Source organism: Triticum aestivum, chromosome 3B (genome assembly GCF_018294505.1).
Source record: "Triticum aestivum cultivar Chinese Spring chromosome 3B, IWGSC CS RefSeq v2.1, whole genome shotgun sequence".
NCBI classification, from domain to species: Eukaryota; Viridiplantae; Streptophyta; class Magnoliopsida; order Poales; family Poaceae; genus Triticum; species Triticum aestivum.
The window spans coordinates 625,491,042-625,506,983 of record NC_057801.1 but is presented as its reverse complement, the minus strand read 5'-3'; the positions used below and the strand labels follow the sequence as shown (position 1 = coordinate 625,506,983).

The 15,942-nt window shown below is 47.1% G+C and overlaps 2 protein-coding genes across 2 annotated transcripts; one reads left to right on the top strand and one right to left on the bottom strand.

Moving 5' to 3' along the window:
* Positions 1 to 7,337: 7,337 nt before the first annotated feature.
* Positions 7,338 to 11,401, top strand: LOC123071338 (ankyrin repeat-containing protein NPR4). Its single transcript, XM_044494881.1, has 4 exons — positions 7,338 to 7,566; positions 7,718 to 8,113; positions 9,168 to 9,580; positions 10,305 to 11,401. Exons 1-4 carry the CDS (start codon positions 7,545 to 7,547, stop codon positions 11,136 to 11,138), a joined length of 1,665 nt encoding a protein of 554 aa, XP_044350816.1. The 5' UTR covers positions 7,338 to 7,544; the 3' UTR covers positions 11,139 to 11,401.
* A 2,801-nt stretch (positions 11,402 to 14,202) lies between these two features.
* LOC123071339 (probable membrane-associated kinase regulator 4) lies at positions 14,203 to 15,493 on the bottom strand. The gene has a single exon (XM_044494882.1). It carries the CDS (start codon positions 15,426 to 15,428, stop codon positions 14,337 to 14,339), a length of 1,092 nt encoding a protein of 363 aa, XP_044350817.1. The 5' UTR covers positions 15,429 to 15,493; the 3' UTR covers positions 14,203 to 14,336.
* Positions 15,494 to 15,942: the final 449 nt, after the last annotated feature.

The window sequence follows — 15,942 nt, the reverse complement described above, 5'->3', positions numbered from 1 at the left end:
TGATGTGGCGTATGCCAACATCGAGCTTGTGAACAAGCGGCTTGATGAGTCACAGGGTATGTGTTCTTTTTCTAATTGTTAGTAAGTATTAAGAGGAGCATGATGCTAATATAATATGTTGTGGCTGCAGATGGAGCTGCTACCGTGGAGGCTCTAAGGGCGGAACTTGCCCTAGCCAAGGAACAAGCCAGGATAAGCGATGCGGCCGCCCTAAAGGCGGCCGAAGAGTTGAGAGCTGAACATGCTGCTCATCACCGGAGTGAAGATAAAATAGCCGAGATGGCTGTGGAGCTGAAAGATGCCGTCGGCCGATATGAGCTCCTTGAAAAGGAGAGCCAAGCGAAAGCGGCTGACTTGAAGAAGGCCTTGGACATAGCCAAGGAAACGCGCTCTGAAATCAGAGCTCCACGGGAGGAGCTTCGACAAGCCGGAAATATCGCGGCTGGGAGTTCCTATTTGTTGCGGATGAAGTTTGGAGATCCAAAATACGCTCCTCTGGATCAGTTATGGAGTGCTGCAGACACGTATGCAGACCTGGCGAAAAGTACTGCTGATGCGACCAAGTTTTTCAAGGATCAGAAAGATCATGACGTGGAAAGGTTGTTCTGGTTGCAGTTCAGTGCCCCAACGCGTCCGCTGCTATTGAATGAAAGGATGGCCGCTTGGGCCGAGCTCCATAGGTTGTCCGGACTTGCAATGAGATCTGTCGTAGATCATCTTTGGCCGAAGGGACCGAGGCCGGACAGTTATTTTGGTTTAGTGCAACAATTCCTTGGTGCTGTGTCACGTATCGATGCTGTGAAGAAGTCGGTGTGCATAGAAGGTGCGCGGATGGCTCTTGACCATGTGAAAACATATTGGGCAGATATGGAGGCCACCGGTATTGCAACCCGGGGTTCGGCAGGAGGCCAGGACCCGGCCGAGCACTATTTTGAACAAGTCCTAGAAGGCGCCCGTTTAATAGAGGCCCAGTGCTCGAAGAGTATCATGTTCGAGTGACAAATATCTCGATTGTAAAGACAATTCTATTTTAATTATAAATGATGTGTTTATACTTTTGCCCGAAAGTATTGTAGTGCCTCCTGTGCGGCGTTTATGTATGGATATAACCTGAAAGTTTGCAATCGTTGGCTTCAGCCTCCACGCATATAATGCGGGGGCGTTCGTAAAATGCGCATAATGACACTTGATCCAACGTCTTGGTCCATTAAGGAGGTGATCGCACGTCGAACTAGGCAACCGGACTATATAGCTTTAACACTTTCACTTGGCCATAGGAGTTTGACGGGGGGGCTACTATATAGCCCCTGGTACCTCCGCGTTCATCTGAATACGATGCACGTATGTACATGACCAGGAAACGGTCCTTCGTTAATGCGGAGGAATCCCAAAGATTCCGATAAGTCATCGAGTGGTTGACCAGTCTCTCGCTGTATCATGACAGTCAGTTTTCGGCTTTCTCTACCGAGGTGCTCATCCGAAATAACCAGGGCACAATCGCAGTAGTTCTCCTTTGTTCGCCTTAGCCGATAAAACGGAACTTAAGGTAGCAAACCCAGGAGCCGGGCAAACCCAACATTTGACCAAAGACATGATTCGGAGTTGATGCATATAAGGACAAACTCGCGACGCCGAACACTCCCGAAGGTATTCGGACTTTATAACATATACTGGGCTGAGTAACGCCCTCGATAATGAACCCCGTATTTCCAGGTACGTGCATTAATCTGTCGTGGTGAAATGCCAATAACGCCAGTATCCCTCGTGGGTGTATTAAATACCCGTGGGATGTCAAGCAACAAGAGACATGAAAGAAGGTTTACACATGGGCTTAATGTAAAGAGAAACCTTTGAGCAGGGCCCTGCTGCATGTGTGCGCCTTTGTCTCCATTGTGCCGTATCTTGGAAGGGTGTAGCACGATTGTCATCTGCAAGAAAAAGGAAAAAAACACCCCGGTAAAAGAGTCTGGTGTAATCGTGTGAGAAGTTGGTTATTCTCAATGAATCATGAAAATGCAATCTATTATTATATTAATAGGGTCAAGCCGAACTGTGGGCTTTGTTACATGTTTGCAGCCCCTAGCACCACCTATGGGGTATATCTATAGACCCCAGCTCAGGTTTATCTGGGCTATTACCACCGATGGTGCACCGGACTCGTCTAACCGTGTCGTGGTCTTGACGACCGATATGTATTCTGGTTGGAGAGGCCGCTTAGTGTTCGACTGCTAGAGCCACCACATATTCTTCCGCACGTAAGGAACGCTCTATGTTTCCACTAACTGTGATGACGCCACATGGACCGGGCATCTTGAGTTTAAGGTAGGCGTAGTGCGGTACTGCGTTGAAGCGAGCGAAGGCCGCTCTTCCAAGTAGTGCGTGATAGCCCCTTCGGAAGGAAGCGACGTCGAAGATTAATTCACCGCTTCTGAAGTTGTCGGGAGAACCGAATATAACCTCTAATACGAGGGAGCCCGTGCAGCGGGCCTCAACGCCTGGTATTACTCCTTTAAAGATAGTGTTACTTTGGCTGATTCTTGACGGGTCTATCCCCATCTTGCGGACAGTGTCCTGATATATCAGATTAAGACTACTGCCGCCGTCCATAAGGACTCGAGTGAGATGGTATCCATCAATTATTGGGTCAAGCACCAAGGCAGCCGATCCTCCGTGCCGGATACTAGTCGGGTGATCCCTGCGATCAAAAGTGATCGGACAGGCCGACCAAGGGTTGAATTTGGGGGCGACGGGCTCTACAGCGTATACGTCTCTGAGTGCGCATTTGCGCCTTCTCTTCGGTATATGAGTTGCGTAGATCATATTCATTGTTTTGACTTCTGGTGGGAATTTTTTCTGTCCCCCAGTGTTTGGCTGGCGAGGCTCATCCTCGTCCTCACTTGGCGTCTCCCTTCCTTTGTGTTCGACATTTAGCTTGTCGGCCTGCTTGAAGACCTAGCATTCTCTGTGAGTGTGATTTGCAGGTTTTTCGGGAGTGCCATGGATTTGACATAAACTGTCCAGGACCTTGTTCAGGCTGGACGGTCCATCTTTGCTGCCTTTAAATGGCTTCTTCCATTGACCGGGTCGAGAGCCCATGAATCCGGCATTGACCGCTGTGTTGTCCGGACTCTCTTCATTGTTTCGACGCTTGTTTTTATTGCGTCGTGGCTTCCCATTGCCATTCCTAATTTCGGATGTGCCTGGGTCGCTGGTGCCTCTATGGGCCAACCAATTGTCCTCACCCGCGCAAAAGCGGGTCATAAGGCTTGTTAGGGCCGCCATTGTCCTCGGTTTTTCTTGGCCGAGGTGTCTGGCGAGCCATTCGTCTCGGATACTATGCTTGAAGGCCGCTGAGGCTTCAGCATCCGGACAATCAACAATTTGATTCTTCTTAGTGAGAAATCTGTTCCAAAGCTTACGGGCTGATTCTCCGGGTTTTTGTATTATGTGACTTAAATCGTCTGCATCCGGAGGTCGGACATAGGTCCCTTAAAAATTGGCCCTGAAAGCATCCTCAAGTTCCTCCCAACTTCCAATTGAGTTTTCAAGGAGGCTTTTCAACCAATACCGAGCTGGTCCTTTCAACTTGAGGGGCAGGTATTTAATGGCGTGGAGATCATCTCCACGAGCCATGTGGATATGGAGGATAAAATCCTCAATCCAGACCCCAGGGTTTGTCGTTCCGTCGTATGCCTCTATATTCATAGGTTTGAACCCCTGTGGAAATTCATGATCCAATACTTCATCGGTGAAGCACAGGGGGTGTGCTGCACCCCTGTAATTGGATGTGTCGTGGCATGTTGTCGACGGTTGTTGTGTTCGGGGTTGATTCTGAACTGGTATTCGATCAATATGATCGTTTTGGTGGCTATGATCTTGCACCGTAGCACGTCCTCTAGATCCATAGATGGACCTGGTCGCACCAGCCTTTTTGTCCAGGAGCTCACGTAAATCGTGTGCTGGCTTGTGTGCAGCATCGGTAGTCGCTCTGTCACGACCACGAGGTGGTCGGTCGGGCTGATCTACCGTATTATTCTTCGGCGGAATGGGCTCTATGGCCTCGTCGTCGAATTCGGGCAGCAGCTTGCGCTTTGGGTAGCTCTTTGTGTGGCGATCGTCGCCATATTTTTCTTTAGTGTCTAGCACTTTGTTCCATCTGCGGTTGAGCGTATCCTGCGCGGCCTTAAGCCTTTGCTTCTGCTTCTTCAGGCTCCTAGCGGTGGCCATAAGCCTTCTGTGGAGGTTCTCTTGTTCCAAACGTGTTTTCGGGATGATGAATGCGTCGTCATCCAGACTGTCCTCCTCTCCGGAGGCAGGTTGATGAGCTTTACCCTCGGGATCGCCGTGACCGGGCGTCTGCTCCAGGCTATTTTTGTGACCTGGCTCATCTTGCTCCATCGCTGGGTCCATATGGTCGTTGTTGCCTTTGAAGTCGACCGGGGTGTGAATTTTTCTTGCGCTGTTATCGCTATTTTTACTATGGCTGGACTTAGAGCGGCGCCTGCGCCGTCGCTTTGGTTTCTCCGCGGGGGAATTATCCTCCGTTGCGTCCTTTTTGTCGCCGTTGTTCTCCTTGGGCATGTCCACCATGTATATATCATATGATGAGGTGGATGTCCAGCGCCCCGTGGGTGGTGGTTCTAGATCATCTCCCGCATCGACGTCCATACCGTCGATGTCTTCGGAGTCGAAGTCAAGCGTGTCAGTTAAGTCATCGACAATGGCTATTAAGTGGGTGGTGGGTGGGTAGCGAATTTCTTCGTCGTCCGTACCCCAGTCGAGCCGGACATAGTTCGGCCAGGAGGCTCCTGATAAAGAGAGAGACCTTAACGAATTTAGCACGTCACCCAAGGGTGAGTGTTGAAAGATATCCGCGGGGGTGAACTCCATGATCGGTGCCCAATCAGATTCGATGGGCACGGATGTGCGCGGTTCAGACCCTGTGGCCGGAGACGAGTCCGGTGGTCCGGTGACACAGATTTCCTTAGAGGTGGAGTCTGTGTTCGGCTCCAACGCCGATGAGTGTGCAGCCTCCGTGGCGGGGTCCATCCACCCGTCCTCGGATGGCGCGATCTGCTCCAGATTGAAGTCCGGGGCAGCTGCAGGTGCGATATCCCGAACACCATCCGATGGCAGATCTAAGTCATGCGCGTCGTGAGTGTTCGGCGCTCCTGACGCAGGCTCGATCCCGTCGAAGATCAAGTCTCCACGGATATCGGTCGTGTAGTTCAAGTTTCCGAACCTGACCTGATGGCCAGGGGTGTAGCTATCGATCTGCTCCAGATGGCCAAGCGAGTTGGCCCGTAGTGGGAAGCCGCCGAATACGGACCGCATCATTGCTGATGTTTAAAGGAGCCATCAAGCCTCGCAACGACGGCACAGTGGAACTCTCAATGAAAGCACTAATGTCGGTGTCAAAACCGGCAGATCTCGGGTAGGGGGTCCCGAACTGTGCATCTAAGGCTAATGGTAGAAGGAGGCTGGGGACACGATGTTTACCCAGGTTCGGGCCCTCTCGATGGAGGTAATACCCTACTTCCTGCTTGATTGATCTTGATGATATGAGTATTACAAGAGTTGATCTACCACGAGATCGTAGAGGCTAAACCCTAGAAGCTAGCCTATGATTCTGATTGTTCCTGTCCTACGGACTAAACCCTCCAGTTTATATAGACACCGGATGGGGCTAGGGTTACACAAAGTCGGTTACAGAGAAGGAGATCTAATATCCGAATCGCCAAGCTTGCCTTACACGCAAAGGAGAGTCCCATCCGGACACGGGACGAAGTCTTAAATCTTGTATCTTCATAGTCCAACAGTCCGGCCAAAGTATATAGTCCGGCTGTCCGAATACCCCCTAATCCAGGACTCCCTCAGCGTCCGCGGATAGTGATTGGGCAGCAGACCAAGAATGTGTGTTACAACCATGAAACTCAAACTTCATACCTCAAATTCATACTAGTCATGCAAATAAAAACCTACATACTACGTACATAGCTAGAACCACTCTTCGCCGGAGATGTCGACGATCTCCGTGCCCGGCGCCGGGTAGACGGGCAAGTGTGACAGCTCCTGCGCTTGTGGAGGCTCAGACTCCTCCTTCCCCTCCGCCTCCGCGTCCAGTCCGGCGAACAGCGCCTCCGTCGCCACCTGTTCTTGCCGGATGAACTGCCGGTTGGCCTCGACGTAGGCCTTGTCCTGGATGGACTCGAGGATAGCGGTCTGCTTCGCCCCATCACCTGGGCGGCCTCGTACTCCGCCTCCGCATCCGCCATGGCGAAGCCCGCAGCCTTGCCTCCACCTCCTCCTACGGCTCCGATGCCTCCTCCTCCATGGGCTTCGCTTCCGGCGGCTGATCTCCCTCCTCCTCCTCTCTCACCGGCTCCTCCTCATCCTCCCCCCGCTGGCTCCACCTCATCCTCCTCCTCCTTCTCGGGTGAATGGCGGCTGCTCTCCCTCCTCCTCCCCTCTCGCCGGCTCCTCCTCATCCTCCTCCTCCCCTGCTGGCTCCATCTCATCCTCCTCCTCGGGCGAATCCGGAGGAAGGCCCACAGCGAAGCGAGCCTCGCCTCGCCCGGATCTCCTCCAGCAACTGCAGACGGCGCTCCGAAGTGAGCATAGCGTAGGTAGTGATTCGGCGCATCGGCGTGGTGCGGCGGGCGGATTCAAAGTGGCGGCGGCGGAAAGAAGAAAGGGGAAATAGGTGGATAGGGTTTTGGCTTCCGACGTCTGGCTTAAATAGCCGCCTCCTTCCTCGGGAGGCACGTCGGAGCGGCGCCACGCAACGTGAAGCGGAGGAGGCACCCTGTCACATGGAAAATAAAAAAGACAGGACCTGACAGTCTATTCGTGCTGGTGGGTTGCGTGCCCGCCCTTCTCCTCGTCCACCTTCCATATCTTCTCCCATGTCACCAGCGCACATACGGCCAAAAGGGCATCAAAAGTGTGCGCATCCCCTCGCAAGTGCCACAGTCCGGTTCAGTGGACGCACACGCTAAAAGCCACTAACAGAGCAGCACGGCCCACTTGTCAGTGACTCCGTCGTCCACTAATCCTCGCCCATCAACCCACACCGTCCCCAATCAGAAATTTCTGTCAGAATACAAAAACGAAACGTGCCCAATGCTAATCGGTCTCGGTGTATGACGCACGAGTCTTCCCCACTCCCATTCTCCTCTTCCTCTTGGACTCATGCGTGTGACTTGGACGTTCCACGCAGAGGGAAGCTGCCCGGCAGCTTCGCCCAGTACCACTGATCCGCGGGCCCCACCGCGGACCCCCTTCGCTTTTCCCCTCCGCTCCCGCGGTCCCGCCCCGCTCGGCCGAACCCCAACAAAACCTCCCTCTCTCTCCGCCAAAAAGCTCCCCAACAAGGGAGTCGTTGCCGTCTCCTCCTCCTCCCACACCCCTCCCCTCCTTCCTCTCGCCTTCCTCCGCGCCGCCGAGACGCCGAGGACTCACGTGCTCCTTTTAAGGCGCTCACCGCCCGCGCCCCACCTCGCGAACCCTAGCGCGCGACCGCAGTCCCGCCTCCACTTCCCGCGATGTTGCCCGAGATCCGCGAAGGTGAGCAGCAGGGCTCTGCACTGGCGGTCGCGCTCGGAATTCGGATGCATTTTTTGTTTGTTTGGCACTGCAGGAGCGGAATTGGGGTTTCTAGTGTCGTGAGGCTTCGGTGCACTGTACTGATTTGATTCGGTTTGGTGTTTGGGCGCAGAGGGCGGCGGCGCGGGCACGAGCGCGACCAAGGCGATGTCGGTGTCGCTGAGCGGGAAGCGGGGCCGGTACGTGCGGCAGGTGACGGGCCGCCACAACGACACCGACCTGCACGTGGCGGCGCGGGCCGGGGACGCCGCGGCGCTGCGCCGCGCGCTGGACGAGGCGGCGGTGGTCGTGGCGGTTGGGGAGGGAGGGGAGCAGCTGGAGGCGGTGCGCCGCGCCGTGGCCGCGGAGGCCAACGAGGCCGGGGAGACGCCGCTCCTGGCCGCCGCGGAGAGGGGGCACCTGGAGGTGGTGGTCGAGCTGCTCCGGCACCTCGACGCCCAGGGCGTCGCCGCGAAGAACAGGTCGGGGTACGACGCGCTGCACGTCGCGGCCAGAGAAGGGCATCATGGTGAGGTTCCATCCTGACCTCTTTGCTGCAAATTGCGTGTCCATCTGGTAGATTGTGGAGCCTTGAGCTGCGATTTTTTTGTTTGCTGGGTTTGTAGCGATTGCGTACTTGGTACTAGCGCTATGTTTGGTCCATTATCTAGAAATGCGTGCAAAAGTGCATGTACTAGTATAGTTGTGAACTGCAACACGAAGCTTGGTATAGCTTCTTTTGCAATTACCTGCTGCTTGGGGGAAAAACATGTTAACATGATTACACACATAGCATAGCACTAACTTATAGTGAGTCAGATATTTTGCATTGCCACATATACTATACTCAAGTGAGTAGGTTGCAATTATTTAGGACAAAAATTACAGAAAATATGCGGCCACTTTGAGTCTGTACAGGTCTTTGTTGATTGATTTCTTCATTTTCAAAGGAATATTAGCCTATTAGGTGTTCAAATCTGTTCTCTTGCTTCTGATCTCAGTGCAAGTCTGTTTATAAGAGATTGAGCTGTTACACTTCAAAGACTGCGCTAATTGGATAAACTGGGTGCAAAATAGGAAAAACCTTTTAGGATATGATTACTTGAAAATGATTGGTGCTTGATCTGGATAATTGGCATGCATTGTGTGATGGCTGCAAACACATATAATTGTAGATTCACATCAAATTTATGTGCCTTTGACGTGTTCTGCATATGCTGGATAGCTTGCTTCCAATAGAACGAGCCATCACTTTCTAATTTTATAATGGTAATGTTTTTTTTGGCAAATAATATAATGGTAATGGTGAAACTGGGGTAATCAGTACTTCATTTTATCCAGGATAAGTTAGGATAGCTTATTAAGTATTAACATATTCTGACTCCTGTATTATTCATTGTATGTTTATATTGCCCATTACTCCCTCCGTCCGGAAATACTTGTCGGAGGAATGGATGTATCTAGACGTATTTTAATTCTAGATACATCCATTTTTATGCATTCCTCCGACAAGTATTTCCGGACGGAGGGAGTAGTTATGTAGGAAGCAATTTTTTTTCCTAACTAGGTACTTTTTTGGTCAGCTGTTCTGCAGGAAATGTTACGTCACGATAGGATGTTTGCCAAAACATTTGGCCCTGCAAATACTACCCCGCTTATATCAGCAGCTACAAGGGGACATGCTGAAGTTGTCAAATTGTTACTTGAACAAGATGATTTTGGATTGGGAGAAATGGCCAAAGATAATGGCAAAAATGCTTTACATTTTGCTGCTCGACAGGGACATATGGAAATTGTTAAAGCATTACTTGAGAAAGATCCACAGCTAGCAAGACGAAATGACAAGAAAGGTCAAACGGCACTGCATATGGCTGTGAAAGGAACTAACTGTGATGTTCTTAGAGCACTTGTCGATGCTGATCCAGCAATTGTAATGCTGCCAGACAAAAATGGAAACACTGCCCTGCATGTAGCAACAAGGAAAAAGCGGGCAGAGGTATTTATATTCGGTTATTTATATATCATATCCTATATGATTACTATATACCTAGAATACATGTACTAGTCTAAAATAAACTTTTAACTCAACCTGCTGATTACACCTTGTTTTACTAGAATGATCAAATATCAACTACTCCCTCTGTAAACTAATATAAGAGCGTTTAGATCACTGAAGTAGTAATCTAAACACCCTTATATTAGTTTACAAAGGGAGTATTATTTATCTCTTGGATACATTAGCATTCAGTAGAAGTTGCATCAAATCAGCGATGTACTTCATTTCATCTTCCAGGAATATTCTGATAAGTTACATTGTTATACTTACACCTTTTGATTAGGGGCATCATCCAAGCAAATGCATTAGAAACAAGTTACTTTCTGAGCTGATAGGATCGTGTCCAGTATGCGATGTAAATAATTTTTTAGGCCGCTAATGTATCTAGTATAACATGTAAATACTTAGGCTGCAGTTAGCAGAAGCCTTGCTGCTTTGCGCATCAGGTTATAACATGACTAACCTTTTAATTGCATGGTGAAAATATCTCGAAATAATTGTATGATAACTTCTTAATTTACATAGGGCAGTTTTATATCATAAATTTTCACTCGCCTATTACATGTTTTATGCTTGACTATTATATTTCAAGATAAATATCTAAAACTTAATGTCGACTTACCGTTCTTAATATGGACTCGCTGTTTTTTCCTATTTTCTGCAGATAGTTATTGTTCTTTTGCGGCTACCAGATACCCATGTCAATGCACTGAACAGAGATCACAAGACTGCTTTTGATATAGCTGAAGGGTTGCCACATTGTGAGGAGTCGTCTGAAATTAAGGATATTTTATCTCAACATGGCGCTCTCAGATCTAGAGAGCTAAATCAGCCTCGGGATGAGCTCCGGAAGACAGTGACAGAGATCAAGAAAGATGTCCACACACAGCTCGAACAGACAAGAAAAACTAACAAAAATGTGCATGGCATTGCTAAGGAACTCAGAAAGTTGCACAGAGAAGGCATCAATAATGCAACGAACTCTGTAACTGTTGTTGCTGTGCTTTTTGCTACTGTTGCTTTCGCAGCTATATTCACTGTACCTGGTGGAAATGAAAACAATGGAGTTGCGATTGTTGTCCAGACTGCTTCCTTTAGGATATTCTTCATCTTTAATGCCATAGCTCTGTTCACATCATTGGCGGTGGTCGTGGTTCAAATAACAGTTGTCAGGGGAGAAACCAAGTCTGAGCGAAAGGTTGTTGAGGTGATCAACAAGCTTATGTGGCTGGCATCAGTTTGCACAACCATTTCTTTCATTGCCTCATGCTATATTGTGCTAGGCCGCCATTTCCAATGGGCAGCAATACTGGTTAGTTTGATAGGTGGTGTTACAATGACTGGTGTTCTTGGAACAATGACGTACTTTGTGGTGAAATCAAAGCGCATGAGGAAGATTAGAAAAAAAGAGAAGATGTCAAGAAGAAGCGGCTCAAGCTCCTGGGTTGATAATACGGAAATCTCAGAGACTGAGCTTAATCAAGTGTATGCCTTGTAAAGAGGCAGGGTCTTTGAACTCAGCCTCGCCTCTGCAATTGAGAATGTACATGCTTAATCAAGTGTATGCCTTGTAAGACACAGGGTGTTTGAACTCAGCCTCATATCTGGAATCGAGAATGTACATGAAAATTCCAGATGCGTGCATTAACAAATAGATTACTCACATTATTCCTTCATTGTACAATTCCTTTCTGCAATGACAAACGATGCATACCTAAAAGGGAGGCCCATTGTGTAAGGCTCATGCAGTTGAAGAATCCACTGTGCACAATCTGTTGTACAAGTCAGTTGCACTTTTTCTTTCCGTTCCATTTTCCAGCCATCATAACTGTGCACAATCTGCTGTACAAGTGAGTTGCACTTTTTTTTCCGTTCCATTTTCCAGCCATCATAACTCACGAGACATACTGTTTTGGTTATTTGGTATGTATGCATCTACTTGTAACATGCCATCAACTGCATACATACATTTCATGATTTAAGTAAGCTCCTGGCCCCTCATTCTTAATTCTGAACTGTTCCTCAGTTAACATTCTTATACTTCCATGTGGCAATGCGACTGCAGGCTCTGATAGTTTTTGTTCCTTTACACAGTCGAGCATCATGTTTTGAGGATGCTGATTTTTTATGGACTTCTTATGAGGATGCTTTATTGGAACACATATTTTTTTGTTTTCATATTTTATTATAAAACAAATTATCAAGTAACTATATAAAACCTTTCTCAATGTGACTGCAGGTTCCGTTAGTTTTAGTTCATTTACAGAATTGGGTGTCATGTTTTGAGGATGCTGATTCTTTTGGACTTAAACACATATAATTTTGTTTTTATATTGCTCGTATAGTACAAATTGTTTAGTACTCCCTCTGTAAACAAATATAAGAGTGTTTAGATCACTAAATTAGTGATCTAAATGCTCTTATATTTCTTTACGGAGGGAGGAATAATTTAAACCTCCCACAGTTTAACGGTAATTTGTTGATCTTGTCCTGAAACCTTGATGTTAAAAATTATCATTTCACTTTGGATCTAAAGTGAGTTACTGTAACTTGCCATTCTTGGTTCGTGGTTTTTTTTCAGTCTTCCATTGAACATGGATAGTTTCAAGCAGAAGTATCTAGTTTATTCCCTCTTTGTTCTATTCTTCTGTTGAACATGTAATATATCTAGCAAAATTTGCTAGTAGTATAACAGTAAGTGTACTCACATTGCCAATAAGACAATCTGCAGTTATGTTTATTTGTTTACTCAATCCAGAATGGTATTGTTTATGTGAGGAAACAAATATATCTTCTGTAGTTGTTAAGAACAGTTGGACACGCTGTGCTACCCTGGCTGCCCCCTGCATCACATTGGCATGACCACTACGAATCATTTAAAAGAACCCAAATACATGAACCCCAATATATTATTATTGTGGAGTTTGACGCTTGGCATGTCGTTGGATAGAAGACCAGGTTCATCTTTTTTTCCCTTTTTGTTTGTTGTACTTATCTTTTAGAGGAAGGTTCATCACAATAACCTACCATTACTTTACTCACTAATTAGAAAACTGGTAGCACATGCTAGTGCGGCAATCCAAGAATACTTTAAATCCTTGCATGGCAGTAAAGCGTAAATATTCTTCATATGCCATGCGTACTATGTACACCTGATAAACAATGCAAACATTTGGCTAACTATGGACCCTGTTACATGCCTGTTAGTTCTAACACTGCTCAACATCATCAGTGTGGTGGGTAAGTATGCTTACCTTTGGCTTTAATCTTGTCCTGCCTTTTCTTGACATGCCTTCTTAGTTTAAATTTTATTTGTCTTCACATGACCATTTCTTAGTCATCATCAATGTTCATTTTTGAAGCTAAGCGACACAATGGGCCCTTGGGGTGTGTTTCTTTTATATTGATTTGGGATAGATTCTGTCATTCCGATGACCATTGTTCTTTTTCCAACAATCATTAAATGCATATGGTGAGATATTATATCTGATATGTTATTGTAGTTTTACCACAATTGTCTTCTTATATGAAGAAAACCAACCCAGTATAAACTTCCCCCAGGTCTTCAGTAAAGCTTTTTAGGACAAAAGGGCTGTTAAGAAGTTGTTGCCTCCTATTATTCACACTTTGCATTTCTTCTCCTTTTCCATTTATTTTATTTTTTCTAATGATTTATAGCTTTAAAGGTGTTTTATCATAGGTAATTCTTACTTTGCATTTCTTCTCTTTTTTCTTTCATTTTATTGCACTACTGCTTTTTGTTTGTACAAGAAAGGTATTTCACCTTTCCTTTTTTGCCTTTCATGTTTTAAGTGCCCGCCACCAGTGACTTGTATTTCCTACACAAGGTGCCCGGCATAGTATATGGAAAATGTTTCTCGGTTGACGTAGAGCCATGAGAATGCATTCAGACCTCTAAATGCACAAGGATCGGCATTCAGAAGAGTAAATCCCAAAATCAGATTAACTGATAATATCAAGGTGCAACTTGCCAGAATTACATTTTAATACACAATTTTGGAGTCTTTTGGGTTACTTTATTTATGCCATTGCCACTCGCATTAGTGTGGTGCCATGTAGTATGCAAGTTGCAGTCAGGTTGCATAATAAAAGGTTCATCGTATTGCCTTCTCTGATAATCTCTTTAATAACTTGTAAAAAAATTGCTTAGTTCCTTACCTCTGCTACGTCATAGACACACATCTGACACACAAACTTTTGAGAGTATTTTTTGTGTTGTGTTTAACAAACAGAAAGCAGGTAGGATTTAATCAGGAACTAATTTGTGCATTTAGAGATAAGAACCAAGCATGGGACAAAAGTGTAAGCTTTACCCAAAAATAATTGGCTGTCTTCTGTTAACTATGGCTCATTGCATGTGATTTAAGATGCTTGTTTCTGTTGCATCTCTTTTCAGGTATGGACTTGCTACATGTGCGTCTGTAATATGGGTACTGATCAGAGAAAGGTTTGCCTAGATTTAGTTTTTTGGTGGGATTCTATCTGCACTTTGGTACTTCCACAACCATGTCAAGTGCTAAAATACTACATGAAACATACTGAAACTGTTCATTCGTAGAAGGAAGTTACTTACATAGCCAAGTTTTTAAGGGGATAGCATGTCTTTAGGAAACATATGACCAAAATACAAATGTGTACAAAATCATCAGGGTGTTGAAATTTTGTACCATCTATACTACCGTTGTCTGCAAATCTCAAAAATGTCTTCTGCATCTTCAGATTCTGCAGCTATCTTTGACACTGATGATGACATGAACCGGAAACCTGCATCGCTTGCACTCTTCCTCACTGAGGCCAGTTGCTGCGACTTCTTGCAGTATGCTATTGCACCCTGGATTGGATTATCCATCTCTGAGCTGGCACTGCTGCTCCTCCTGAGCACTGGCCCCAAACCAGAGTCATTTGAGCTTGGGATGTAGGATGATGAATTTGACGAAGAGCATGACGATGATGAGGCAGATGATGTCTTGTTTGATGACGAATATCGGATAATGACACTAGAGAATGACCTTCTATGGCCGTACTCATCTTCTTTAAGCTTCCCTCCCAGTGTGGCACTGTTGCTGATGGGCGAGGTTGTGTACCTGTTGCTTCTGATCTGGCCAAATGGGTTCTTCCTCCAACTCTTAACCTGGGCGGTGGAGAACTCATTTGCTCTTGGTGCACCACCCTTGTCATCTGGATCCCCTGCTTTAGTGGCAAATATTGTCTTGAGGTAAGCCTTTGATGCCTTGAGCTTGAGACCAAGGTTGAGATTCTTGATGAACTTGAGCTTCTTGGACCATGGCTTCTTTTCGCATGCTGCTTCCACCTCAGCAGCAGCAATACTGGCGGATGCGCACTCGCTGAAGTACTGCTCTGCATTGAGCTCACCACTTGCATAACATGAATTTGCTGGTGAAACGTGGCACGACTGGTATGGTGTCGCCGGGGCAGTGCTCGCGGAGAGGAGGCCCTTGTCAGCCGCGATCTCGAGGAGCCTTTCAACCATTTGGATGCGTGGTGGAAGGTGGAGCGGTAGCAGCTTGCCCTTGTAGAAGAGCTCATCTGCTGGCGATGCTATGGGCTCCCAGTGGTCAACGGGAGCTGACATGTGGAACTCAAACTCCCTCGACTGCTGGGGGGAGGCTGCCATGGCTGTGGTGTAGCAAAGCAAGCTTGCTGTATTGGTGACCACCTTTGCAGCTGCAGGTGAGCTCAGCTCCATGTCTATGTAGTCCTCTTCCTGGAGTGGTTGGTCATGGATTTGGGGGCCATGTCTTGCCATTGTTGGTGCCTGGCCTTGTGTTTCTGGTGAGTTGGTCTTTGGGTTTGGTTTGGTTTTGGCAGAGATGGTGGTTGTGTTTTAGGAAGGAAGTGGAAGGAGCTTGATCAAGCTTTAAAGCCGAATGCCTGTAGCTGAAGAGGTTTTGTAAATTGGCTCATACTCCTTTTGAGGGACCTACCCTTTCCCCTATGATCTGCCTCTTGTTTGCATCCTAGCCCCCCCTGTCACGGCTACACGTAATGCAGTACTGTAGTGCACTAGTTACTGTCATTCTCTATTATTGCTCTATTTGTCCCTGCAGTGCATTAGGTGATTAGGTTATTTCACCTGTTCCTTTGCATGTTTCTCCTCTTTCCATGACTTAACCTATTTGTTTGTTTGATGTGTAGGATTACCAGCTAGCCATTAAGTGCTAGGCCAACAAGGTGGCACTTTTACCAATAAGTGACTCGCAAACTGCATCGCGCCTGCTGATATGCAGGAGCCCCAAACCACTTGGTTAGCATGCGAACTG

What these genes read in the sequence shown, in the direction of transcription:
- LOC123071339 (XM_044494882.1), bottom strand. Translation starts at nt 15,428, where the DNA reads ATGGCAAGACATGGCCCCCAAATCCATGACCAACCACTCCAGGAAGAG.
- LOC123071338 (XM_044494881.1), top strand. Translation starts at nt 7,545, where the DNA reads ATGTTGCCCGAGATCCGCGAAG. An exon ending in GTTGCCCGAGATCCGCGAAG is followed by an intron (nt 7,567 to 7,717) that starts GTGAGCAGCAGG and finishes GTTTGGGCGCAG; the next exon opens with AGGGCGGCGGCGCGGGCACG. An exon ending in CAAGGAAAAAGCGGGCAGAG is followed by an intron (nt 9,581 to 10,304) that starts GTATTTATATTC and finishes TATTTTCTGCAG; the next exon opens with ATAGTTATTGTTCTTTTGCG.